Raw genomic sequence first — 25111 nt, forward strand, 5'->3', positions numbered from 1 at the left:
CCCCCCCCCCCTGCCGTGGGAAACAAGGTGCAATAATCTGTATTTGTGGGTACGTCCACCTCTCCTCCTGTCACCCTGTTGCAGAGTGCTCTGTTGGAGACTGGGGCACTTGCAGCACGTGAGGGGCCTAGAGGCGTCCGTGTCTGTCTTCCCCCTTCTGTCCCCTGGGGCCCCTAGCACAGGAGCACTGGTCCCCAGACGCCCTGACTAGTGTGTGTTGACGGCACAGAGCGCGACTGTTGGCTGCTTGGTGAGTCCCGAGCGGGCTGCTCTGTGTTTTGGGGTGCAGGGACTTGGCCAGGTGGGGCTGTTTCTGGGAGTGCAGTGCGAGCCCGGGCGGGTCAGGGCGGGCTGGGGGCTTTTGTTGTGACCTAGTGCCCTCTTCAGAGGCGGGCCTGCCCCTGGGGGCACGGTGTTAGCAGCCACAGCCGCGATGGAGTGCCGGAGACCTCTAGGGGTGGCCTTCCCTCGCTCCGCATCTGGGCTTCGACCTGAAATGGCTGGATTGTGTTGGAGAGGTGGGCCCAAACCCTGGGCCCTCAGCTGTGCCGGCTGTCCGTCCGTCCGTCCGTGCACACTTGCCGCCCTCCCGCTGCAGGAAGTGTAGTTGCAGCGTCTGTACCACCCTGTGTACTGGCGGCCAGTCTCTGACGCGGCACGTTTGTGTGACCCTTGCATTTATGTGCTTACCCACCGTGTAAATAATAAACCCGTGATGACTTTTACCTCCCCCCCGCCCTGCGCTGCTCTTTATTTCGTAGTCAGGTGTCGGTGTGCGTAGGTTAAGCAGGTGAAAACTGGTCTCCCGAGAAGAGGCGTCTTATGTCTGTCCTTGTGGCCCGGCGGTGCTGTCTGTATAAGTTGGTGGGCACCAGGCCGCAGGGACGGGCTGCCACTTCCCGAGGTCCCGGAGCTGACACATGTGAAGGCCGTCCACCAGCGCCAGTTCCTTCTCCCCTGGCTTAAGCACCTTCACGGGGCAGGCGCCTGAGCTCCATGGGCCTCGGCGCAGCCCAGAAAGAAGTACCAGTGGCTGCCTTGAGTGTTCTGGGGAGTGAGCAGCGTTCCTGCTGCCATGGACGGGCGTGCCTGGTTCCTGCGAGGCGGCTCCCGGGGGCCCCCTCCCTGACCAAGGGGCTCCGGCCTGTCAGCCCCTGTCCCCATGAGGGGCCAGCATACATGCCCTGCGCCTGAGGCTCTGCTGTTGTCTGCCCGTCCTCACCCCCTACCCCCAGCTCCGTGGCCCCCGGGTGGGCTCATCCCTTTGTTGTCTTGGCTTCCCTCTCCCACTGGAGCTATTGAAGCCCCCATGAGCCCCAGACCCCGCCGAGCAAGGGGCTGGCCCTGTGTGTGCCCGAGGAGCCAGCAGCTCTGGGCCTGTGTGCTGTAATCTTCCTGCCCCACGGTCCTTGGTGCCTGGGGGTGTTCTGGAGGGTGTGGGCCCTGAGTCCCTGCCCTTGGGCTCAGGCCCTCTCCTTCCTGCCACTGGCTGAGCCCAGTGGGCTCTGAGGTTCTAGAATAGGGCTGGGCTCTTCCTTGGCCCTCAGCCCTTCTCACTTAGCGGCCAGCGTTGGGAAGGCAGCATTCGGACTCCTTGCTGCTCACCCCACCTGCCAACCCTTGCACCCAGCCAAAGTGCCGGTGACACGAGCCCTGAGCTGCCCTTCCCTGTTCTGCCGGGAGGGGGCTGCAGGCAGGACGGGGGGCCACCCCCCTGCCTTCTGCCCAGAGCGTGCCTGTCCTGTTCCTTGGTCCCTCGGTGCTAGGAGACGCATACTGGCTGTCCCATTTTCCTGACCCAGGGTCCAGCCCCTGGGCACATGGCGGGCTCCGCGCTCAGGAGGGTGTGCTGCCCCAGCCATGTCCAGGCCTCACCCCTGCCCAGAGGGCTGTTTGGAGCTCCTCCTGGAAACCCCTACACCCTGTTTCTGTCCTGTTCCTAGCTCCGTCTGGTGGGCCCTCTGGAAGCAGCACCCTCTCTGCTCTGCACCTGTACAGGTGTGTTTGAGGTCCCAGAGGAGCATGTTCCGGGGTCTGCATCCTCAAGGCCATGGTTTAGATGCTGGGAAGGACTGGACAGCCCTTCACAACCCCCACTAGTGGGCCCCTGCTGGTCCTGGGCAACAGCCTCCCGAAACATCACTGGCAGATCTCCCGGGGACCCCCAGTTTGGGGCCCACATGTGTGCCAGGGTCTTCCTCACACAGGCCCCTCCCAACTGTGTGTATGTGGCAGGTGCCCCCAGGTCTGACCAGGCTAGGGCCAGCAGCCCGGGGTGGTCAGGGTGGTGTGTGTGCACCCTGCGAGGAGGGGGCTGGGCACAGGCATCTGCGTCCCTCGGAAGGGTGGGCTTCGGGGGTGCCGGCCACAAGCCGCCTTTGGCACGGATGTCTGGAGGGTGAAGGACAGCCCCATCCATGGCCCCCCGAGTGCTGACTGTCCTCCTGGACTCCTGTGAGGGAGGAGGCCTCAGCCCTAGGTAGCCACAGCTTCCTGAGGACAGCAAGCTTCCTTTTTCTTATGTCAGGCCCACCGGAAACATGTGGAACCAAAACCTAGGCAGACAAGACTGCCTGCTCACCCCTGGGCCTTGAACCCCAGCCTCCAGTGTGGGCCAGAGGCGTTGATACTGTGGTGGGCAGGGAGCCTTGGGTCCACCTAACATGTCCACCGAGGTGCCAGCTAAGGGACGGACAGGCCCGTATTCCTGAGGCCAAGGGAGGATGGCAGAATTCTCGTTCAGCTGGGAGCGCGTGCGTGTGTGCCTGCGTGGACCCCAGCCCCCAGGCCAGCTGCGCTTCCTGCCTCGGTTGGAGCGATGCTGACATGCTGACCATCTCAGAATTGCTTGACATTGTCCCCAGGGCGGGACTGGTCCTCACGCTGGGCCAGGCCTTTGGGCACAGGCACGGAGACGGGGGAGGACGCCCACCTCTGCTGCTCCTGGCCAGCAGCAGCCAGGTGGGACTCGTACGACAGAGACGGGCCCTGCAGGGCTGTGCCACCAACCCTGCGACTGCTAGCACCACCACAGCCCGGGCCCCCCGCAGAGGGTCCAGGCAGACCAGGAAGGGCGTCGGGGGGGCCCAGGGCTACGGGCGGGCGCCTGGTTCTTCGCACAGCTTGATGGGCAGGTGGAGGAGGGAGAGCAGCAGTCCCCTCGGGGGGACCTCTCTGGGAGGGACAAGATGTGAGCTTTCGCTTGCTTTTCATTGCAGAGGAGCAGGGACGTGGCATCTCTCCGGCTGCACACGGCCCGCCAGGGTGCCCGCTGCCGTCCCCAGCGCCCGCGACGCACCACCTACTGAGGCGGCCCCAGCGGCCTCTGACCGGGCTCCCAGCCACACAGGCCACCACTGGCCACGAGGGCAGGTGGGTGTGAGGTACCCGGGGCGAGGCCGAGCAGGGCTGGACAAGAAGGACGGGAGCAGATGCCCACCCTGGGCGCTGACCGCAAAGGGCCACGATCCACCAGCCGAGGGGTGAATAAATGGAAGGCAGGAAGATCATTTTTTTTAAACACACACACAGTGAACAAGAATCACACGTATGTCTCAGCTTAAGTGCACACGTCTCGTAGGGGCTCCCGGGCGCGGCCACACCCCTGCAGCACGGCCCCCTTCCTTGCCAGCCACCGGGGCCCCGTGTGGATGCTCTGAGCTGTCTGGGCTCCAGCAGAGCGGGGCACGGAAGCAGCAGCGCTCAGAAAGTTGACCCAGCCGACAAGGGCCAGAGCCACGCTGTAAAAACCACCAGATTGTTGAGAGAATGAATTTGGAGGGAACGGTCAGACCCCTACCCCACGTAGAACAACGCCCCACCTCCTTGAAGACATTCCTTCCAAGGTGGCTCCTCCCACACGCAGGTTTATTTCAGACATTCAGAGGCAAAGGAAGGGAGTTTTGCACCCCAGGCACCCCCTGAGGGGCGGGCTGGGGCGCCGTGGTGCAGACAGGGCGGGATGGGGTGCAGCCAGCCACGTGGGGAGGCCCCCTCCCAAGACGGTGCCGCTCTGCCGGCTCTCCCCAGCCCCGCCCTCTGATGCCCGCCGTGTTGTGTCTAAAGCGTGGGTTTCTAGGTCCCTGAGCTCAGCGGTGGGCACCGGGCTGCTCCGGGGTCAGCAGGCTGGGTCCCTGGTGCAGATGGCTCGTAACCTCGCGGCTCGGCTTCGCCAGTTTGGAATGACACGTTCCCAGCCCGCCACCTCCCCGGAGAAACACGGACGGCCAAGCTAGTCCTGTTTGTGAAATAAACGTGAGCGTTGAAGTCTCTGTCCGGTTCCGTCACCCCCGCTGGCCGCCTGGGCTCAGACGCTCGTCTCTGGGGTATGAACGACCTCCCCATTTTTCTCGGGCTCTGCTTTCAGGAAGTGCTCCACCTCCCGAGAGTCCACCCTCACGTCCGCGGGGGGCTTGTGGCGCTCCTCCTCCCCCACGGCCACCTCGGGCCTCTTCCTAATGCAGAAGAAGTTGCCCAGCACCAGCACGAGGGAGGAGGCCAGCACCTCGGCCCCTGCCAGGACAAACACGTACTGGTACACGTGCGTCGCATCCAGGAGCTTGCCTGCAAAGGGGTGACAGCGTCAGCCTGGGCTGAAGGTCATGCCCACGGTCACCGACTACCTGTGCACCACTGTGCTGTTGGGGACAGCCCGGGGGCACCCTGTCCCGGCCTCCCCCACCCCCCAGGCAGCACAGACCAGGAGGCTTGGAGGCTTTTGAAGGAGACAGTCTCAGGGTGCGCACCTCGTCTGAGGTGCCTGGAGGTAACCTGGCCACACACTGCCTGTCACTGTGGAGGCCTCTTCACCCGTGGCCCTCACAGGAACTGCCTAGGCCCCAGAAGGGCACCAGGACCACGAGGCACAGCCCTGGCGCCCGCGGGGTCCCATGGGTGAGGGCCTACAGAGTTAGCCGCCCACCTAGCCCACGCCCCAGGATCTTGTCAGCCTTCACAAAAGAGCAAAAGCCTAGCATAACGGAAGCTGACACTCACTTTGGCTCTGAGCAGGCCCAGGTGCAGGGATAGTGCCAACCCTCCGGATTGCACATGCCGGCCTTTGGCCCGGGAGGTGGGCGTGGCCGGTGTTCCCTCCTGACACCTACTGGCCACCTGGGCAGGGGTCCCTGCAGCTAAGAGCCCTCCCACGGTGGGTCCCCCTCCCAAGAAGGCTCGCTCCCCGCTGCGTCCCACCACTCACCTCCCGACGGCGGCCCAATGAGCACAGCGATGGCCTCCAACAGCAGCACAAGGCCGATGGCACTGGAGAACTTCTGGGTGCCCACGATCGCCATGAGCACCTCGAACTGCAGAGCCCCCACCATGCCGTAGGAGATGCCGAAGAAGATGCAGAAGACCACCAGGCCTCCATAGTTGCCGGCCGTGGACCCCGTGAGGTCAGTGAGGCCGTTGAAGAACATGGAGAAGCTGAAGAGGTAGACGGAGTAGGGCCGCACCTTCTTAAGGCCCGTGATGAAGCCGGCGGTGGGCCGGGCGAAGATGTCGACGAAGCCCAGCACGGTGAGCAGGAAGGCCGCCTGGGTGTCGGGCACACCCAGGTCCTTGGCGTAGCTCACCACGAACACGGGGGGCACAAAGAGCCCCAGCACCATGATGGAGGCGGCCACGGCGTAGATGACAAAGCCACGATCCCTGAAGACGCTCAGGTCCAGCAGCCGCCGGGATGGCCGCGGGGGCATGGGCCCCGAGGTCGGCCTGGGCGCCTCCAGGGGCCTCATGAGCGCGGCGCACACGCAGCAGTTGAGCAGGAGGCCCCCCAGGATGAGGAAGCCGCCCCGCCAGCCGTAGTGGTCCTGCAGCAGCTGCCCCAGTGGGGACAGGGCACACAGGAACACCGGGCTGCCCGCGGCCGCCAGCCCGTTGGCCATGGGGCGCCTCTTGTTGAAGTAGCGGTTGAGCATGATGAGTGATGGCTGGAAGTTGAGCGCCAAACCCAAGCCTGCGGGAGGGGCAGGCAGGCGAGGTGTCACGCCAGCCCGCCTGGCCCCTCCACCGGTCCCCCGTTTTCTGCCCCGAAGTTCCAGGTGGGGGTCTGCAGATATCCATGTGAGGGGACCCCGTGTGTGTCCAAAGCCCCGTCACCAGCCGACATGCTAGGAGAGACCAGTGAGGAACGGGGGACAGACTGGTGCCAGGGCTGGGGGGCTGTCCGCAGCTGCCTGCTCCTGAGAAGCCCTGCTCTGGGCACACTGCCCCAATATCCAGCCCCCCGAGCCACTGCACCCGGCCACGGGGGGGCCAGCATGCCACGGCCTGCCCTGCTCCCGGCCGGGCCCCACTCACCGGTGATGACCCCAGTGGTGAGGTAGAGCTCAATGATGCTTCTGCAGAAGGATGCGGCCACCATGCCCAGGGACGCTAGGAGGCCACCCGCAAGCATGACGGGCCGGCAGCCAAAGCGGTTCACGCACACGCTGCACAGTGGGCCTGTGGGGGTGGGGACATAAGGCTGGGCCCAGTCTCTCCACGCTCACCGAGAGACCTGGCCGGGCTGCCCTGACGCCCCCCGCCCCGGCTCAGCAGACACACCAGGCGCCCAGGGTGCAAGTCATGCTCAGACGCCTTCCTGAGCAAAGCACCGTTCACAGCGAAACATCTGGACGCACTTGGCCTGTGCCCGGTTTGGCCCTGCGGGGAGCCGCAGCTTCCAGGCAGGAGCCCCTCCAGGGCTCCCCGCCAGGCCCCCCAGAGTCTGGGCTGCGGACACCGGATCCTCCTGCCAGTCCCCCACCCCCAGGCCTTTGTGCTGGTGTGTGAGGCTCTTAACCAGAACTGCCCTTGGTGAGCTCCAGAGGCCACCGCCGGGCGGGACAGCGCCTTACCTGTCCCGTACAACATGGCCAACAGGATAGAGGAGATCCAGGCCGTGTCGCTGTAGCCGATCCCAAACTCACGCATGAGCTCCTTGAAGAAGACGCTGACCGCCTTGGGGAAGGCGTAGGAGAAGCCCGTGATGACGAAGCAGCCGAAGAGGACGGCCCAGCCCCAGCCCCCATCAGGGGCCCTGATGCCCGTGGGGCCCTCGTCGACCACGGCACCGCCCATGGCCAGGAGGGCGGCTCGTGCGTCCTGAGGAAGGAAGGCAAGCTGACGCGGCCGTCCAGCCTCGGCCACAGCAGGGCCCTGCTGCCCAAGCTACCTGACAGCCCCGCCTCTGGCCCTCACCTGCGTCTGGCCCCGGGGCGGAGGGTCTGGCCTGACCAGCAGCTACCGCCCTTCCTCCCTTCCCCGCTCAGGCCTGGCCTCCTCCCACCCAGCTGGCTCTAAAGGGCAGTGGCTTTTTTGGGCTCGACACAGTCTCAGGTTACCTCCTGAGGAGGACAGACCCCAGCAGGGACATCAGCCCAGCCCGTCATCCCGCCTGACCCCGTGTGGGGGAACAGGCGGCACCTTCCGTTCTCTGTGGGTGGGTCCTGTGAGAGGGGGCCTGGGGCCCCACCTGGGGTGGTGTCCCTTGAGACCTAATCTAGCTGTGGCCAGCCGTGCTCTCCCACCCCCAGGGGAGCGGGGCTCCCGATTCTGTCCTCTCGTGCACTGCCCCCCGAGGGAGAGCCTAAGGAAGAGGGGCAAAGGCTCACACAGGCTTGGCTGTGCAGGCTGGAGTGGGGGGCAGCCGGCAGGGGCCGTCAGGCTGTCAGGGAGTGCAGTCCTCGCCGCAGAGGACGCCCCCTGTGCCCGCTGGCCCGTGATGGAGGGCCCCCTCGCTGTGCCGGTGCCGACTCCTCCCACCCAACTATCCACAGGTTGCAGCTCTTCCAGGACAGCTGGAGGGGGGTCTCTGCAGATCAAGGAAGGGGAGACCCCAGGGTGGACAGCTGAATGAAGGGATAGGTGGGCAGGGGTGCAGCTTCCATGCAGCCCACTGGAGCAAACCATCCAGCCCCCAGCCTGCTAAGGCGAGGAGGGGCTGCCTGTACCCACTGTCTGCCCGAAACCCCACAGCAGCCCTGGGCCCACTTCCCTCTCCAAGCCACAACTTGGCCCGTTGAGGCACGGGACAGTAACTTGGAACACTGGGACCAGACGTCCAGCTGGAGACCCTCGCCTCCACCTGATCCTAGCACGAGAAATCCCCTCATCCCAGAGATCAGGCTGGTGGCTGGTCCCCCCACCTCACCAGACAGAGGCTGTTCCCAGAAGAGTGCCGTCTCACGTCTCAGGGCAGGTGCGGGGAAGGGAGGGCAGCCCGGGGGCCAGGCCTCTCCCCACCAGCGGGGTGCGGAAGACCGGCCCCGGGGGGGAAAGCAGTCCCGATGGGGAGCGTTTGCCAGTTCCGTGGCGTAAACCACGCTCCACCTGCACTGACGTCCAGGAACGTCCCAACCAGGGGATGGCACTGCCCCAGGTTCAGCCACCTGGCTCCACCCCGTGCCCTCTCCAACATCGTCCTTGACCTTGCAGAGCCCCCTGGGTGGCCCATTTTCTGTATGCAAGGCATAGACAGAATCTGGGCCAGGACTTTGGAGTGAGGACAAGGGCCTCTGCCTGGCCCGTGTGAGTGCAGGGTCAGTGGAGGGGGGGAAGGAACGTGGAGAGTAACCCCTCCCAGCCTCCACTCCGCCCTTGCCCCCAGCATCACGGCCACGCCACCTGACTCAGTTGCCTGGGGGGAGTCTGGGCTCCATTCAAGGGTGTGTCATGTGTTGGGGGCTGTTTGCTGAAGACTTTCTGGGTGATTCCAAGCAGTAGCTGCTGTTCGAGTGCCACCGTTAGATGATGGATCCCCAGGAGCCAGCTGGCTGCCAGGCTGATGACAAGGCTGACACAGCCCACTGGAGCAGAACATGGCCCCGGCCCCCACCCTAGGCTGGGCCAGGCTTCACGGCCACAGGCACCACTTCTGGGAAACCCAAGAGAACAACCTCTCCTCCTGGGCTCCCGGACCCCGTGCCCTTTCCCCACCGGCTCTCCCGAGTGCTCAGAAGGCTTGTAGACGGGAGAGCAAGATGCAGGGTGTTACCGAGGGTATGGGACGCACAGCCCCTGGGGGCACAGCTGAGAGGTTCACGGGGCGCCCAGACCAAGGAAGCCCCCGGTTCTCCTGCAGACGTGCCCACAGACCCGTGACCTGGCACAGCCCCCCAGCTGGCCCATTTCTGCATCTAAGGCATACCTGGAACCTGGGACTGGACTCTGCCTGGATAGTCTGGCCTCACCCCTGGGTTCTGTCCTTCAGATCCCTGCCTCAGGCTGCAGCGTGTGCCCAAGGCCGGGACGGGACCAGAGGCGAACGCCATCCCACAGCCAAACACACAGGGTGGGGGACACCCAGCAGCGGTAGTCCTTACCTTCCTCAGCGTCAAGCTTAAAAGGTCCCTGAAGTACAGGCAGCAGGGAAACTTAATAAAAACCCCAAAAATACATCTTAGGAATGTGTCATGATGCCGTGATACTGCTGAAGGCAGAAAGCACAAACCCCAGACCCAGGACAGCGGCGGGGCTGGTGGCCATGGGGCCCTGAGCCGCTAGTTGTCCCCACAATCCTGGCTTGTCTTGGGTTGTGGGTTTACAGACATTCATTGATTTTTAAAAATAAACTAAGTGGGCCGTGCAAAGGCGGAAGAGGGAAGTGCGCCTGAAACCAAAAATCACCAGCAGTTCCACTCCGTATTCCCAGGGTCCCAGAGCCACCCAGGGCCTCCCTCTGAGATCTCCTCGGCCACACCAGCCATGATGCCCCGTTCTCTGCTTTCTGCTGCCCACCAGGGCTGGACCCCACCCCCACCCCCAAGGCTCCCCTGGTCTTCCGAGGCAGATGCTGGCCACCTGTGGGACCCAGGGCGTCCCCTGAGCCAGCACCTAGGAGGGTGAGGGTCAGAGGAGTAGGTGCCATGGCCTAGTGGCCAGGAGGGTACAACATGCTCCAGGACCTGTGTGGGCCATGGGAGGCCCACATGGGGAGCATGGTCATGGCCCCCATCCACCCGTACAGGCCCCAGAGGCCCTTCAGACGTTTTCCTGGGTGCCAGCCGGACTAAAACATTCCCCTCCCCGTTCCCCACACAAGCCAGTCCTCAAAGTGAGGTTTCTCAGCCCGGGAAGGGAATGGGTGGGGCCTCTGGGTTTGGAGCAAAAGGGTTTCGCCCAGGAGGGCTTTGCAAATGTAGGGGGTGGGGGAGGTAGAGAAAGGGCTGGGATTTCCGAGAGCAAAACGGCCTTGTCAGCCCAGAGTGCCTTGGGGGAGGAAGGCCGGCAGAGGCCCAGACCCGCAGACTTCCCAGGACAAGCCTGCCACCGCCCGTCTAGACCCAAGATGGGAGGAGTGGCCCCCTGTAGGGGCTTGGTCGGGAACCCTCACTGCAGTGCAGGGGGAGGTGTCACCGGCACATCTGTGGGTACACACCAGTCGGCTGGCCTTGTGATGACATTTACCCTCCCGGGGAAGCATGCAAACCACGTCCCCAGCCCAGAAATAACCCGCCCTCTGGGCCTCAGAAAGCTGATCTCCCTGGTGGGGGGTGTGTGTGCCCGCTTCTGGGTCAGGTGAGGCTCCGGGAGCTGCCCCTCCACCATTTCCCGAAAAGGTCCCACCGCCCCAGGCGGCTGGAAGCTGAGCAGAGGAGGGCCCAAGGAGGGGTGTGCCTGGGGATCCCTTGGACCGCCCTGGGCCACCACAGACCACACCTCAGAGGGGAGGGGCCGTTGTGCTTTCCGAAATCAAGGGCTTCTGCCAGCGTCTCCCTCAGCAGTCCAGGGGCTGGCTGAATCCCGGCTGGAGTCCAGACCCCAGCCCCTGAGCCAGCCTGGCCTCCCGCCAGGCCTGTTCTCCAGCACCACCCCTCCCCAGTGACCCCCTTCTCTGCCTACTCTACTCAACTGGGCTTTGAAAGGCCCAGGCCCACCCACCACGTCTGCACCTGGACGGCGAGTGCAAAACTCACACACCCGACTGCTCACCGCCCTGGCCCTCACCAGCCCCACATCTCCTTGGCTTCACCCACTTCCAGAACCCCCGCCTGCGGCTTCACTCCAGCCTGTAGACCCCCTGCCGTCCCCAGTGCACCCTGGCATGCTCCCCATTAGACCTCTGTGCCAGAGGTCCTCGCACCCACCTTGGCTCCTGGGTCTCTGGCCTGTCAGGTTCCAGGGCAGGCCATGTCCCCTAGGTTCAGTGTGGTGGCCTCCGACTCTAGAGCCTGTGGCCTATCCCAGGTGCTCTGTAGGTTCGCCTTCTGAGGAGACTGGCCAGTTATCTAAGCAGACTTCCAGTCCTTGGAGACCAGCTCCAGGTAGGTGGGCAAGAAGGACAACTGCATTCCTTCCTGGACTCTTCCTGCACCAGGAGGCCTGGGACACATGCCTGGGCACCAAGAAACAGCCCCATTGTGGCTTAGCACCTGGCTTCCTTTGAGCCCCGAGGTCCCCGGAGCATAAGGGGGTGGTTGATGGACATGGGAGTGCCCCCGGGGGAGGGCCTCCCAGGCCCCCTTGCTTCCTTTCCCCACTCTCCTATTGTGCAAACAGGTAACAGCATAACCGATGCCTTTGCCTGTCCAGGACTCAGAAGGCAGCACTGGTCAGCGTGCTTGTCCCCTTCCCAGGGCCTGTGCAGGACCCCAGATGCACACCCCCCCCCCTTGTGCAGAGCTGGGGCTGGAGGGAGATGGGCCTTGGATACTACCCCAGGCATGATCCAGGCCTATTAAGCCCAGCCTGGGCCCTCTGCCCCACTTCCACTGACCACGAAGCCCCCAGGGCATGTCCAGTGCCCTCAGAGCTCTCGGGTGGGCTCACATCTTGCAGAGGCCAGTGGAGCAAAAATGCTGGCTTCATGCGTCATATTGGCCACTGCACTGGGGCCAGCCCCTCTCCAACCCTGTGCCCCATGTGACAAGGAGGGGGCCACGGGCCTTGTGGGTGGCCCTGTGGACGGCTGCGGGCTCACCCGTCAGGGCACCCTCCTCTAGACGGCTCAAAGGGGCCAGTGAGCAGTAGAGGCCGGAGCGGGTCCGAAGCAACCCCCTGTGGCCCTGGACCCTGCCCAGCCCGGGACTACCTGGCCTGCCCATCACATGGCCATCTTGTCCCACTCACTCCCTGCAGCCGCCCCCCACCCTACAGCCAGTGCTCTAAGGGCAAGGCCAGGAAGAGGTCTCCCCATCAGCAAGCCCCTCGCCAGGAAAGGCCCCTCCCACCACCAGCCGGCTGGGCCTGGTGGGGCTGGGGCGGTAGACAGGGAGGGGTGTGGGAAGGGAGCAAGCTCCGCCCACCCCGGCCCCGCTCGCTGGGCCGAGGGACGTGGGGGACGTGACCGCGCCAAGGGAGGAGCCGCCACCGTATTGCCTGGAGTAGGCGCCCTCCCCGTCTGTTACCGTATAGGCCCGCGCGCGGGCCGCTGGGGTCAGGGAGCCCCGGAACCGCCCTGGGCGCTAGTGAAGGCTGGCGCCCGCCGGAGGAGATCCTGTGGCCCCTCCCGCGGCCCCCCCAGGGCGGGAGGACCTCATTTTCCCTCCGCAGGGGCTCGGCCATGTGGGCGCAGCTGGGGCGGGGAACTTGACCGAGAACTCCCATCGGCAGGAAGGCTTCCCCCGCACTGCCCATTTCACAGATGGGGACCGAAGCCGGAAGATCTGTACTTGCCCGGGGGCACGTGAGGAGCCCCAAGCCTCTCCACTCCTGTCCCAGCGGAGGCCTGACCCGGAGGTGCCCCCGATGGATTGGCTGCTGGGAGGCAGTCGACACCCTACTGGACTCCGATCCTTGGAGTGGCACTGGCCCTTCTCCTTTACGCAGGCCAGTCACTGCTGGGACCCACCCTGGAGCAAGTACCCCCCCTTGCACATACTCCCCCGGCCACTGTCCTGGAGAGCACGAACCCCGTTTTGTTGCTGGCCCTCCGCACTGAGGTTCTAGCTGCAGTCCATCAGAGCCCGGTTGTCTCCTGGGTCTCAGGCCCTGCCCAAGGTCACACCAAGTCATTACAAAGCCTGCCCTGGGACCAGGCCCCCCATTGCCCGTCCCAGGCCCGGCCCACACCACAGGCCTCTCGGCAGGAAGGCTCCACACCAGCCTGAGCACTGCCACCTGTGCCCTCAGAGCCCCTCCGGGGACAAGCCTCCCACCACAGGAGCAAGTCCTCAGTCACACTGCCCACCCACAGAGGCCGGATCCAGCCTTGATGGCACACTCCTGCGCCTGTCTCCGTTCCTCACACCCAGGGTGCACTTCTGGACGTGCAACTCAGTGCCTCTGGGATAGAAAAGCACTCTGGCCTCGGGGCTACCCCTTAGTCCCTCACCTAGATGCCAGGCATCCCCAGCGGCCGTGACCTGACTGCTAACCTTCCACTCACAGCCTGCCTGCCACTGGCCTGGTCCAGCATCCAGAAAGGTGTGTTGTCAACCCACTTTTCAGATAAGTAAACTGAGGTCCCACCTGGTTTTCCCACGGGCCCGGGGTCTGGCCAGAGGGAGGAGGGGTTGAGACGAACCAGGGCGTCCAGCCTGATTCAGAGGGAGCCCCCTACCTCTCTGCCCCGGGCTTGGGCTGGGAGCCTTCGCCCGAGGGCGGATGTGGGACGGCGAGTGTTTGGGCGCGGCGAGAAGCGGGAGGAGTGAGGGAGACAGAGGCCTCGGGCCAAGACACCACCACCGCCCAGCGCCACGCTGGGAGCGCACGTGCACCCCGCGCCCTCGGGAGGGAACCCGGGCCGGCGGCAGCCCCACCAAATACCGCCCGCCGCCGAGGACGGAGCTCTTCACTCCCGCGACCCGGCTCGGCTGCCCCGCGCATCCGCCTCCCAGCCGGGGCCCAGCCCCGCACAGGGGCCGGGTCCGAGGGCGCGGCGGGGGCGCGGCTGGCTCCCCGGAACCCCGCGATGGGGGCCGCCGCGGGCGTGGGGTGCCCGAGACCCGGATGGGGAAGGGGCTAGGGGCCGGAGCGCAGGCTCGGCGGAGGGTCCCGGGCCCGCCCCGTCCCGCCGAGCACCCACGCCGCGCCTACCTGCCGCCGCTCGGCCGCTGCGCGCCTGTCCGCCTGGCTGCTGGGCGCCGCGCCGGGGGGACTCGGAGCTCCGGCCGCTCGCGCCGCACGTCCCCCGCGCGTCACCGCCGCGTGGCGCCGCCCCTGCCCGCCCCGCCCGGACCCCGCGCCGCGCGGGAGGGGCGCCCAGAGCTCCCGACGGCGCCCGAGCTCTCGCCGGGCGGAGGGACCCCCACCCCCACCGCGCGGACCCGGGCCGGGGAGGGAGGTGCGCCTTCTCGCCCCGCAGCTCCCGCTCCCTCCGCGCCCCCGGGCCGGCCCCCAGGTCTCGTCCCCCCGCCCCGGGGCTGCTCCCCTGACCCTGTGGGGCTCCCACCTCCCCGCTCAGCTCTGGGGCGCTCAGGCCTCCCCCCCGCCCCAGACCCTCCGGGAATCTCCGCCCCGTCCAAGCCTCGGCTTCCTCCCAGGGTGGGGAGCGGGCCGGGCCCCCCCGCGCTGCTGGAGGGATGGTGGACACGGCAGTCAACCTCTCTGAACTTCCGTTTCCCCATGTGGCTCCTAGCCCCGCGAAGCCAGATAGAGCTGGTGACCCTCCCCTCAGGCGCCCAGACCGGGGCCGCGGTGGAGTGGGACCCCAGTCCTGGCGCTCTCCCCATCCCCACACCCGCCCACGCTCGCCCACGGGGGAGGGGCGTCCCAGCTGGTCCCAAGTAAGGTCTTCGAGCCCCATTTTCTCATCTGTCACATGGAAAGAGCTAGCTCAGCCCAGCCTCAGGTGGTACCCCCCATTTGCCTACACCAGCCGATGTTCAACCCACAGCCTGGAGGTGGGGGTGCCCTAGTGTGGGAGGTCATCTGAGGGGCTGGCGAGGCCTCATGGTGCTTGGGGCAGGGTGCGGCTGCAGAAAGAAATCCCCCCACCTATGGTGGTCCTTCCAACTTCTGGAGGGTGGGGCACCGTCCTCCCCTGCCTCAGATTATTTAGACACACAGCATGCCCAGCTCAGGGTCCCTCTTCACCACCACCCAGATACTTCCCTGTCTTCACGGAACTTGGTGGCTAACGCACCCCACCCTGAAGACTGAAGATTCCTCTTGGGTAGGAGCTATGCTGCCCTCAGCCCCTGACCCCCAACCCCTGCCCCCACCCCAAGACCGAAGAGCACAGAGTGCCCAACAGAGAAAGAGGGCAGGGATGGCTGGGGTCCTCCTGCCCTCTCCCAGCCTCCCTAAGCCCACCGCTCGGTCTTCTCTGAGCTCCAAGACCGGAGAGGACCCCAAACCTCCCCCAGTGATCAGAGGGAGTGCCTGGGACTCAGCCCTTGCACTCCTAGGAGGAAAAGGGGCCTAAACGGTCCAGCTAGGAGAGCGGGGGGGTGGTCAGCCAGGGACACCTGGTTCTGCAGGAGCCCTGAGGAGGGAGAGGACAGTGCCCCAGACTCAGAGCCCCTCAGGCATGGTTTTCTGTGTGTGCGTGTCCTGGAGCCAGCCGGCCTGGCCACCCAGAGCTGAGACACAGAGGGCAGGCTGATAAGACACACTTTCCGGCCTCCGCCCCTGCCCCAGGCAGAGCGTTCCAGGGCAGGGGGCTTTGACTAGGGGTGGGGTGGAAGACCAGAGTGGGGGCTGGCAGAGTGATGACTGCTGGTGTGTGGGGTAGATGGCTCTTTGTGGGAAGCCAAGTGCCGACCACCAGAGGAAGTTTCTCGCCAGGGCTTCATCTGGCCTAGCCCTTCAGGGGAGGGCCAGGAGCCTCTGACACCTGAAACCCTTGGCCCCACTGCTGAGGACTCCGCTGGTCCCTTAACAGAGGTGCCCAGCACCGGGAGGGTCTCGGGTGGCCAGGCTCCATCCTGCACATAGCCCCACACGGCACATTTCAGTTTGGGCTAAGCCCCCCTACCCTGAGTTCCCCTTAGGCCCTTCATTCCCCTCCAATGGTGCCCTGTGCACTGCAGGCAGGAGTGGCCGCAGTTCTCCGGGAGGGACAGGGAAGGCCAAGGGCACCCACCCCAGACCTGGCTCCGATGCCCGTTCCCCGACAGTGGCCCTGGGCCAGCCCCACAGCCCAGGCTGCCCTTTTCAGAACGGAAGGGAGTGGAGGACCCTGGGAGGGTTAGCCATCCTGGCAAGGGGGTGGCTTCACAGGATGGCCCTGTACTGGGTGAGGGCCACTCCCCGATGACCTGGTGTGGCCCTGGCCCTGCCTTCCCTCACGTCTGCCACAACCCTCTTCTCTGTCTCCTGGACTCCCAATTCCTTGAATTGTTGCAAGTCACAGCTTTGGGTCCCGTCGGGCCCTGCAGTGTGCTCCGAGGGGCCTCCAGGGCTGTCCCCAGCACCCTGCCCAGCCAGCTGCAGCTCCTGGGGGACACCCTCCACCTTTCTCAAGAGCTGCCGTGTCTGGAGATGGTGGAGGGGCATCTGCTCAGCCCATCGTCTGCGGCTGGTCCCATCTCCATTTTCCCTGTGCATCCAGACAAAGGTGCCAGGCTCTGCCAGGTCTGCCTCTATCTCCAGAAATGACCCTGGACACCTAGAGAGACTTTTGAGGGCAGCGGCTACAGGGAGGGTGGAGGACAGGCCTCCTGCTCCTACCTGGGGCCAGATCTAGGACGCCAGGTTGCTGGTGGAGCCATGCAGATTCCCCATTCTCAAGTCCTGGGAACCCAGCACTGGACTCCAGGCCATGCCCCCCACCTGCCTTCACCAGGGCAGGTGAAGAAGGCCAAACCACGTGACAGACATCTGGGCGAACCACGGCCCCTGCCCTCCTTAGGGAGCTGGTGGCACAGCTGGGGCTCAGTCCTGCAGCCACACCCTCCCCCACTCCAGGGTGGGAGGCCGCCTTTGCAGATGAGGCCCTGTGGGGGCAGAGGACCCTCCCCCAGCCAGGGCAGCTGGCCCAAGGCCAGGGGTTTCTAACCACCCCCTCCCTCTCCCCAGGGCCTTTACCTGGGATCTGTTCAGGCTCCGAGAAAAATAAACACATTAACTGCTTGGCCGGCCCAAGCTGTGAACAGAGGCGGAAATGGGCTGCAGAGGCCAGACCCCAGCCCAGCCTGGCATGACTCACCAGGGCGGGTGCTGGGCATGGGGGTGGGGTGGTGTCCATTGAGGGGAGTTGGGGATATCTGGACTGGGCGTATCTGGGGGAGGCTGGGGTTATTGGGGAGCTGGGGGCGTCTGGAAGGAGGTTGGAGGTATCGGGTTTGGGGTGTCTGGGAGGTGGGGTGCCTGGGAAGGTTGGGGGTGTCTGTAGATGGGGTGTCTACGGGTGGGGGTGTCTGGGGTGGGGGGAGGCACTGCTGCCAGAACGTTCACACCCCAAGGTCAGTGGGCTAGCTGGGCAGATATGTCTGAGAATCTGATCCAGTTGGGAAAAGGAAGCAGAAAGCAAGGCCATGTGGAGCCTGGCAGGATTCAACTCCGGGACTCCTCTGGACCTGTGTCCTGTCTGGGGCGTGGGTGTGGTGAAGCCCACCTGACTGCTCCTCGGGGACATAAATGTCCCGCCTCCCTCCTGCCCCCGGCCCCCTGCCCCCCAGCTCGGCCTTTTGGCCTGGAAGCTGGATGGGGAGCAGCCCCAAGCGTTTGGGCTCCCCCTGCCCCCACCTGCTGCCCCACAGGCCCTGGTCTGGCCCTCCATGTGCTTTTACTCCCCCTGGCTCCACTACTCCTGTCCTCCCCCCGCTGATGGCCACAGGGGCTCTGCTACTCTGTCCTTCCCCAGCCGTGGAGCCCTGGGGTGGGACAGGGGCAGCTTTGGGAGGGGCATGAATTAGGATTAGGACTGTCCTGTGCTTCCCACTGGTGGGAGCCCCTCGCCTCCCTCCTCCCCACAGGGTCCTCCTGGACCTGGGCCCTCCAGGTCCCACCCGCCTTGGTCCCTGTGGTGCCTGCTCCTGGAGGCCCCCAGTCCAGGCACCAGGAACAACTCCTCTCTGCGTGAGGTCCTGTCCTTCCTCCCTGTCCCCCCGAATCAGAGGCCGTGGCTGCAGAACGCGACCTGTGCCCTTCTCCCTTGCCGGCCGTTGTTTGCCCCCCCCCTCCCCGGCTGAGTGAGGTGTTGCTAAGGACCAGCGGGACATCCAGGCAGGGACCTCAGACACCACCTGTGAAGGGCTGGGGGTGGGGCCCCTCCCCCCCAGCCTGGCCCTGCACGTCCTCAGCTGCCCGAAACACTGGGAGTCCCGACAGAATGGGTGGCTCCAGGACGTCTGCTGGCAGTGGGCTGCTCCCGTGCCCTGTGCGCGGCCTGAGGGTGGCCAAGCCGTGCCTACAGCTGCACCTGCTCTTCAGGTGAGGCCCATCCCTGGCCAGAGACAGCTCCGAAAGTTGGCCGAGACTGACGCTTTGTTAGGGTGCCCTGCCCAGGGGTACCTGGCAAATGCATGCGGCCCCATGCTCCCTGTCAGGCCCCCAGCCCTAACCCTCAAACGTAGTGGCCGATTCTCAGACCCCAACCTGCAGAGGTCCTCTGCCTGGCTCTTCCCCCGCAGCTCCGAGGGCTCCCCCATGTCTCCTGACCCCTCTCCTCCTCTGTCCATGCCATCTGGGGTGTGGCCTTGTCCACTCTCAGGGCCCTCAAGACCATCCTTCTGCTGGCAACCCCGAGATGCACTGGAGCTCAGGCTCCCCACGCCTCTTGGCCCAGTGAAGTGCCTCTGTGACCCCACTCGACCCCTCCGAAGCCCTCTGCACATCAGGCTTCCCTCTGGGTCCCCTCTTTCCTTTGCTCCAAAAGCCAGACCCAGGCAAATCCTGGGCTTCTGTTGCCCAGGGCCATGGCCCCGCAAGGCCGGGAGAGCCTGTGCCTACTCCAGTGCCTGGAACAGTGCCTGGAACAGAGCGGGTGCTCCGTCAATGTAGGTGAGAGAGGGACACTTGGGAGACCGCACCCCCACCCCCACACGCCAGCGGAGCCACCAGCCCTGTCCCTCCCTGGTCCAGTCTCCTGTCTGCCCATGGAGTGGCCAGAGGGGACCTCCCAAACCACCCCTGTGGTCCGGCGCCCTGGCTGGGCGTCTGTCCTCTCCTCCCTAGCGCTCAGGTCTCATCCGCTCAGGTGGGCTGGCTGGGGGCCCCCCCCCGCTAATGTAGCTCTGCCCACACACTCTGTACCTGACCTTGCACTGGACCGGGCTCTGCGTCCCCACTGAGGTACGGCACAGGCGTGGGCCCACCTTGTTCCTTGATCTTGCTCTCCAAGGATCGAGCTCAGCTTACGTGGGCTGCCTCCCTCCATGGTGATACCTGACATTACAGCCCCCTCGAGTCCCCCTAATGTCAGTGTGGAGCACTCCAGGCCCAGGGGACAGAGGTAGAGACCCAGGCCCTGCGTGGCACATCAGGGTACCCGTGAAGGACGATACCAGGTGAGGGATGGGCGTCTCAGCCTCCTGCAGGCCAGAGCGACACACAGGAGGGCCGCAGCTAGGCCTTGGCCAGGGGCTAAGCCAGTGGGGCCGGGCTGCGTGCCAAGCGCAGCGTTCCTCCAGCCGGCGGGGAGGGGAAGGCCTTGCCCCACCTTCCTGCTCTGACCACAGCCCCCCCTCCCTGGTGACTCAGCACTGAGAACTCAGCAGAACCACCTGGGGGGTTGGGAGGGGGTGGGACTCTGACAGCTGGTGTCCAGTCCCGTGCTGCGGGCAGGGAGGCCAGCCCTCAGGTGGGTTTCCACTCAGCGTGCAGGGGCCGGGTCCCGTCCTAGCTGTGTGTGGGCCACGAGAGCCCCTTGGCTTCCTTCACCTCCAAGCCCAGAGAGGTGAACCTCAGGGTCTCTGGGATCCACGTGTGAACCTGCCAGTCCCACGGGGTCCCCCAGCCCCCGGGGATCACCCCACAGGCTGCTGTCTGTGTAGTGGTCAGGACAGCAAAGGAAGGTGGACACCAACCCCCTGGTCAAGACAGCCCTGGGGCTGGCCTGGCGGGGCACGCCCCTCTTGGTGCCCCCCTGTTGGGCAGCATGTCCCTTTCACACCAGCCCTGTAGGGAACATCTGACAGCTCTGTGTCTACCTCTGGGCTTTGACCTCGGGGAAACAACTATGTCGGGCCCTCTGGTCCCTTTGTCCCTCCAGAAACACTGTCCTCTCCCCCCCAGTGTCCCTTCCTGTTTTGGGGCTGTGAGGACCCCTGCCCTGCCCCTGCCCTGCCCCAGCCTGCTGCCCAGTTCAGGTTCACAGGGCACCTCTTGATCTTGAAGGGCAGGGACCATGTAGCTGGCTGTCCAGGGCCTGGCACACGCCGGGGGTTGAAGGACATCCCCCACCAACCCCCCCATCTGGGTACCCTTCTCCCCAGGATCCCACCAGGGTGTTGCCCACCCCTTCTGGAGACACCCTTCCAAGAAGAGGCTCCCACAGCAGGTGGTAGCCCAGCGTTTCCTGCCCCCAGGGCCTGCACGCAAATGGGGAAGTTGCTGTGGGCCCAACAGGGGGTGAGGGGTACGGGGCAGAGCATTTCCTAATCCCAGAGGGAAGTGACTTGCTCAACACCATGTAGGTTTGTGCCCACACTGGCCCCACCCCGATCGCTGTGTGTGGGACCCCATGGAAGGCCTGCAAGGGACATCCCCCAGTGAGGTCAGCTCCGAGGCCAATGCTGGAGGAAGGACCTGGAGTCCCAGGCCGTCAGGATGGGGCCTCCTTGGGCAGCCCCTGGTGCTCCCTGTATCTCCCTGGGGCACTGTCCTGGGAGGGAGCGTAGCTTCCAGGGCCCTCCCCACCCAGGGGCCACTCTGGCCACCAAGTCAGGCTGGAGCCACAGCCCAAACCCAGTCCTTTAAGCCATGACCCTTCCTGGATTACGACAACTGACAGCAGATTCAGCCCGCCACCCAGTGTTGAGACCCACTCTGGGCGTTGGCACTGGGGCAAAATGGAAGCAGAACAGGCCCTCTGGCCTCAGTCTCCTCATCTGTAAAGTGGGGAGAGATCCGGAACCACCTGGAGAGTGGCCACGAAGGCTCTGTGCGATATGGGGGGCCATCCCCTATGATGCGCCAGGAAGCGGGGCCCCTCTCACTGGCCCTCCAGTGACCCTCCAATGTCACTCCCCCCCAAACAATTACTGAGCTCCAACTGTGTGCTCTGGGAGCAGGGCAGTCCAATCTTGGCTGTGCTAGAGGCCATCGGGCTGGGCAGGGTCCCTCAACCTCCACGGCTCTGTTTCTACATCTGTGATGAGGTGACCACAGGGTGGCCTGGGGGACCTGGCCCTGGGGGACTGTCGGCCAGTGCAGGGCCAGGGGAACAGTCTGTAGTGGGCTGAACAACAGCCCCGAAGAGACAGGTTCCGGTCCCAACCGCCAGCTCTCGGGGATGCGACCTTACTTGGAAATAGGCTCTTTGTGGGTGTAACCAGTCGGATGAGGTCACGCAGGAGCAGGTGGGTCCTAATCCAATATGGCTGGAGTCCTTATACAAGGCACAGCACGTGGAAGACAGAGACACAGGGAGAAGGCCAGGCGCCCACGGAGGCAGACACGGGAGTGACGGGGCCCCAAACCGAGGGACACCGAGGGGTGTGGGTCCACGCTGGAAGCTGGAAGAGGCAGGAAGGATTCTATCTAGGGCCTTCAGCAGGAGCAAAGCCCTGCAGCCACCTTGAGTTTGGACTTGTGGCCTGCAGAAGCGTTACCTTCAGCACCCCAGTTTGTGGCCATTTGTTACCGTAGCTCCAGGATGCTGACACCCAGTCAGCTGTCAGCAATGGGGACGCAGCAGGCCCGACAACCATAGGGGGAGCGGAGGGCATTCTGAGTGGGGGAAGGAAGGGTGCGAGTCTGGTCTCCCGGGCAGACTGGGAGGACGTGGGGTCTGGTGCGACCGGTGGGGAGACCAGGGGGAGAGAGGTAGGGAGCAGCCAGTGACCAGAGATGCAAGTGGAGAGCCTGTGGAGGGGGCCGGGCTACTTGGGTCACCGTGTGTCGATGCTGGCCTCAGTGGGGGTCACTGTATGTCGCTGCTGGGCCCCAGAGGCTGGAGCCCCCCCTGGAGGACAGGAGAGGGCGGGCTCTGGCTAGGTGGTCGCTAAATGCTGGTTAGATAAATGAGGGATGAGGCAGTGAGAGGCCTGAGGTGGGGGTGGGCATGGCTGAGAGGGGCGCCATTCACCTGGGGGCAGAGACGTTGGAAGAGCTCTGCAGGCCTGACTCTGGTGGTCAGGATGTCCCTTCATCTGCTCACACACACGTACTGGGCTACTGGGCATACGGCACGGAAAAGGAGCCCTAGGGAGGCTGACTCAGACCTTGGAGTGGGGGCTGGCCACGTGTGCGGAGGCCCCTGGCAGGGTGGTGAGTGCCTGGGCTCCCGGTAGGGCCCACTCCGGCCTCCACCATCTTGTTGGCTGTGTGCCATGCAAGGGAAGATGAGTACCGTGCCTCTCTGGGCCTGGTACCCCCGAAGCCTTACCTGGGATTCTAGTGAGAGGGTCAGAAGTTCTGGGGTTGTTGGGATCCCGGAAGGGCGGGGAAGGTGCTTGTCCCAGCAAAGGGCAGGAGGAGCTGACCCTTCCCGTGAGAAGCAAGGCCATGTTGTGCCCTGGGGTTGTCATAGGTTCAGGGGTAGGGTTGGGCTTAGTGTTGGGGTTACTATAGAGTCAGGTTTGAGAGCCTAGGATGGCGAGGAACGGAGCTCATTGTTAGGTTTTGTTCTCCTTGAAACGGGCAAGTCCCATAGGCCCCCTTTTTACCCTAACACACCTGGGGCCCCTTTAGGGGCTGAGCCAGGACCTGAGTGGTTCAGTGTTGTTTGTGACCTTCCAAGCAACAGGGAAGGGAGCGTGTTCTCCCATCCTGTGGAGAAGCAAACCGAGTCCTGGAAAAATGTAAGACAGGAGTGGACTAGGATTTGAAACCTGGCTCTGCGACAGCAGGTTATCCTGGTCTGGAGGCAGCAAGGGGGCCCAGGGCCTGTGGGATGCAGGTTAAAGGTTATGGGGACCCTCTATGACGCCTCCAGGCCAGCACAGCTGTTTTCACTTGGTTTCCCTGCAAGATGTGAAATCTTCCATTTTTCATGAGGCTTGAATTATTGAGCTGCTTGATATTTAATAACTCCTGGGCCTCCCTCCAGGAGCTTTTCCAACTGTTAGCTGGATTGGGACGTCTGTCCAGCACCAGCAGGACCAGCTTGGGGACTGGCCGGAGGCAGCCTGCAAGCCGTCCAGGTGGAGAAGACAGACGGGAGGGGTGGGACGGAGGGCGGACAGGTGACTGTGTCCCTGGGCTTGGGACCCCACCCAGCCCCGGGTCAGGTGCGCTGAGCTGACGTTTTGTCTCTGCTTCCCGGGGGCCCATCGGGTCCTCTTCAGGCCTAAAGCGAGGTGCAGGGGCCTTGGCAGAAAGGTCTGCCGTTGCCTCGGTGAGGTGAGGCATGTTGCCTACGAAGGTGATTTTGTTTGGTTTTGTTTCAACTTACAACGGAACAGGAAACAAAAGCGCACAGGTTAGAGCACACACCGTGCAACAGCGCCCAAAGACCAGCCCCACCCGGCGGACTGCCCCTCCTCTCTGCTTAAGTGGGGTCTCCCCACCGCGCGCCCCCCTCAAGGCTGCGTCCTTCACGGCCCATGCGTGATGCTGGGGCGTGGGGGGGCTAGCCCTCCGCGTGCAGCCCCGGGTCCCTCCAAGGATCCCAGCCGGGGCAGCTCCCCCCCGACCCGGCAGTCCCACCCGCCCCACGTGCATGCCCAGGCCCCCTCCCACACCGTCCTCGAGCAGCCCCGAGCCCCCTGTTAAGGACAGGCCCGCCCCCGCCTGCGCAGCCCCCAGGCCCGGCCCGTCGGGGGCAGCCAACAGCTTCGCGGCTGCGTGCCGGGTGCGCTCGGGGAGCTGGCGTCCTGGCGCCCCTGGGCCCCGCTCGGGAGCCTCGGCAGCCTCCGCTCCAGCCCCCCACCGTCCCCGCCCTGACTTCCAACGCCGCGGACCCTCTCGCGGGGTCGGGCGGGCGGGGACCCTCCATTCGCCCCTTGGCGCCTGCGCGTGGGGCGGGTGAGAAGAGTCCGGAACCCTGCGCCGGAGCTCGCGTTTCGAGCCGGTGGCCCCGGAGCGCTGCACTGAGCGCGCCCGGACCGCGGCGGCCGGACCCGGGTCACTATGGCAACGCGGCGGGCCCGGAGGCTGCTCCCGGCGGCCGTGCGCGGTGAGCCGCGGGCGCGGGGGCCGGGGGGCGGTGCGGGAGGCTCGCGTGGAGCGGGGTGCCCTCACTGCCGCTTCTCGGGCCCCTGAAAGGGGTTCGTCGCTTTCGTTGGTCGTCCCGGCGGCCCGCGCTGGCCGTTGCGTGCTGCGGGCGGGAGCCGGAGGGGTCGGGCTCCCAGTGGGCGCGCTTCCCCGCTGCCCCGCGTGGGTGCTCCTCCTTCCCTTGCTGGTGTCCCCCCGCCTCCCCCCGTGCGGGTCACCCCTCACCCCCACACGGTGCGGGTGTGCCCCCTCCGCTCCGCTAGGTGCGGGCGCCCCGCGGGGGCCAGTCCCGCCGCCCGTGAGGACCGGTTCGGACCCCGGCGGTCTGGTTCAGTGATTTGCTGTGTCCCCCCCGTTATCTGAGACGTGCACGCAGGTGCAACAGTAGTGCAGACGTTTCCCCCGTGCCTTTTGCCGGATTCCGCACCGCGTGAACGTGCGCTCCTACCGTAGGTCATTTAGCGCGCTGAGGAAGTGAGCGCTGGGACAAAACCGGCGTCACGCCCGCGCCCCAGTGCCCTGCGGTCCCGTCCAGGACCTGCGCGGTTCCCCACTCTTCTTTCATCTGCACCGGTTGCACAGTGTTCCTTGGACTTTTTAGGAATTAGCTGTTTTGTAGAAATGCCCTTCAATTTGGGTTCGTCTGATGTTTCCTCGTGATTGATTTCAAGTTAAGCCTTTTTTTAAGAGATTTTATGTTTAAGTAATCTGTACACCCAGTGTGGGGCTGGAACCCACACCTGGACTGAGCCAGCCAGGCGCCCCTCCAAGTTATGCATTTGTTATAAGGAGACCTCAACGGTGAAGTCGTGCTCTTCTCGGGAGGCACATGATGCCCGTGTGTCCCATGACTGGTGACACTTGGTTAAGTGGTTTACGTGTGTCTCCATTATAAAGGAGTTACCATTTTTCCCTTGGTAATTATTGAACATGTTGTGTGGAGAAACTTCGAAGCTGCGTCACTGCACTTTCTATCACAAGT

General features: G+C 64.8%; 4 protein-coding genes across 8 annotated transcripts in view; 3 read left to right on the forward strand and 1 right to left on the reverse strand.

The window, feature by feature from the left end:
- Nucleotides 1-3500, forward strand: part of CSNK1D (casein kinase 1 delta) — a 33850-nt gene extending 30350 nt beyond the window's left edge. Inside the window, exon 9 of the mRNA XM_040639946.1 lies at nucleotides 3219-3500. Within this exon, the coding sequence (XP_040495880.1) occupies nucleotides 3219-3308 (90 nt within the window). The 3' untranslated portion in view covers nucleotides 3309-3500. The remainder of the gene's footprint in view (nucleotides 1-3218) is intronic.
- A 350-nt stretch (nucleotides 3501-3850) lies between these two features.
- SLC16A3 (solute carrier family 16 member 3) lies at nucleotides 3851-14069 on the reverse strand. Of its 4 annotated transcripts, none has more exons than XM_040639942.1 (6): nucleotides 11073-11310; nucleotides 6843-7089; nucleotides 6304-6447; nucleotides 5201-5959; nucleotides 4533-4563; nucleotides 3851-4237 (listed from the first exon to the last, which is right to left on the reverse strand). In XM_040639942.1, the coding sequence occupies exons 2-6, from the start codon at nucleotides 7063-7065 to the stop codon at nucleotides 4075-4077; spliced, it is 1320 nt and encodes a 439-aa protein (XP_040495876.1). In that variant the 5' UTR covers nucleotides 7066-7089; nucleotides 11073-11310; the 3' UTR covers nucleotides 3851-4074. The 4 variants fall into 4 exon arrangements, with proteins under 4 accessions (XP_040495876.1, XP_040495877.1, XP_040495875.1 ...); XM_040639941.1 differs by adding an exon at nucleotides 13963-14043 and having other exon boundaries at nucleotides 4093-4563; nucleotides 11073-11320; XM_040639943.1 differs by lacking the exon at nucleotides 4533-4563 and having other exon boundaries at nucleotides 11073-11311.
- Nucleotides 13531-14655, forward strand: LOC121105058 (translation initiation factor IF-2-like). Its single transcript, XM_040641190.1, has 2 exons — nucleotides 13531-14209; nucleotides 14504-14655. The coding sequence occupies exons 1-2, from the start codon at nucleotides 13531-13533 to the stop codon at nucleotides 14653-14655; spliced, it is 831 nt and encodes a 276-aa protein (XP_040497124.1).
- Nucleotides 14656-23997: 9342 nt separating this feature from the next.
- The window catches only part of CCDC57 (coiled-coil domain containing 57), a 100332-nt gene continuing 99218 nt past the window's right edge, over nucleotides 23998-25111 (forward strand). The window contains exon 1 of one of the 2 annotated variants that reach the window (XM_040639955.1): nucleotides 23998-24091. The gene's annotated coding sequence lies outside the window, so the exon portion shown is untranslated. The remainder of the gene's footprint in view (nucleotides 24092-25111) is intronic. The other variant, XM_040639956.1, reaches the window with a different exon arrangement.

The sequence above is a fragment of the Ursus maritimus genome, unplaced genomic scaffold (genome assembly GCF_017311325.1).
Source record: "Ursus maritimus isolate PB19 unplaced genomic scaffold, ASM1731132v1 scaffold_24, whole genome shotgun sequence".
In the NCBI taxonomy this organism is placed as follows: domain Eukaryota; kingdom Metazoa; phylum Chordata; class Mammalia; order Carnivora; family Ursidae; genus Ursus; species Ursus maritimus.

Bases quoted from the DNA above. Each gene is read 5' to 3' on its own strand.
- LOC121105058 (XM_040641190.1), top strand. From the start codon at position 13,531: ATGTGGGACGGCGAGTGTTTGGGCGCGGCGAGAAGCGGGAGGAGTGAG. The intron at 14,210-14,503 runs GTGCGCCTTCTC...TGTGGCTCCTAG, and splicing joins GACCCGGGCCGGGGAGGGAG to CCCCGCGAAGCCAGATAGAG.
- SLC16A3 (XM_040639940.1), bottom strand. From the start codon at position 7,065: ATGGGCGGTGCCGTGGTCGACGAGGGCCCCACGGGCATCAGGGCCCCT. The intron at 6,448-6,842 runs GTAAGGCGCTGT...CCACCCCCACAG, and splicing joins GGCCATGTTGTACGGGACAG to GCCCACTGTGCAGCGTGTGC. The intron at 4,564-5,200 runs GTGAGTGGTGGG...ACCCCTTTGCAG, and splicing joins CATTGGGCCGCCGTCGGGAG to GCAAGCTCCTGGATGCGACG.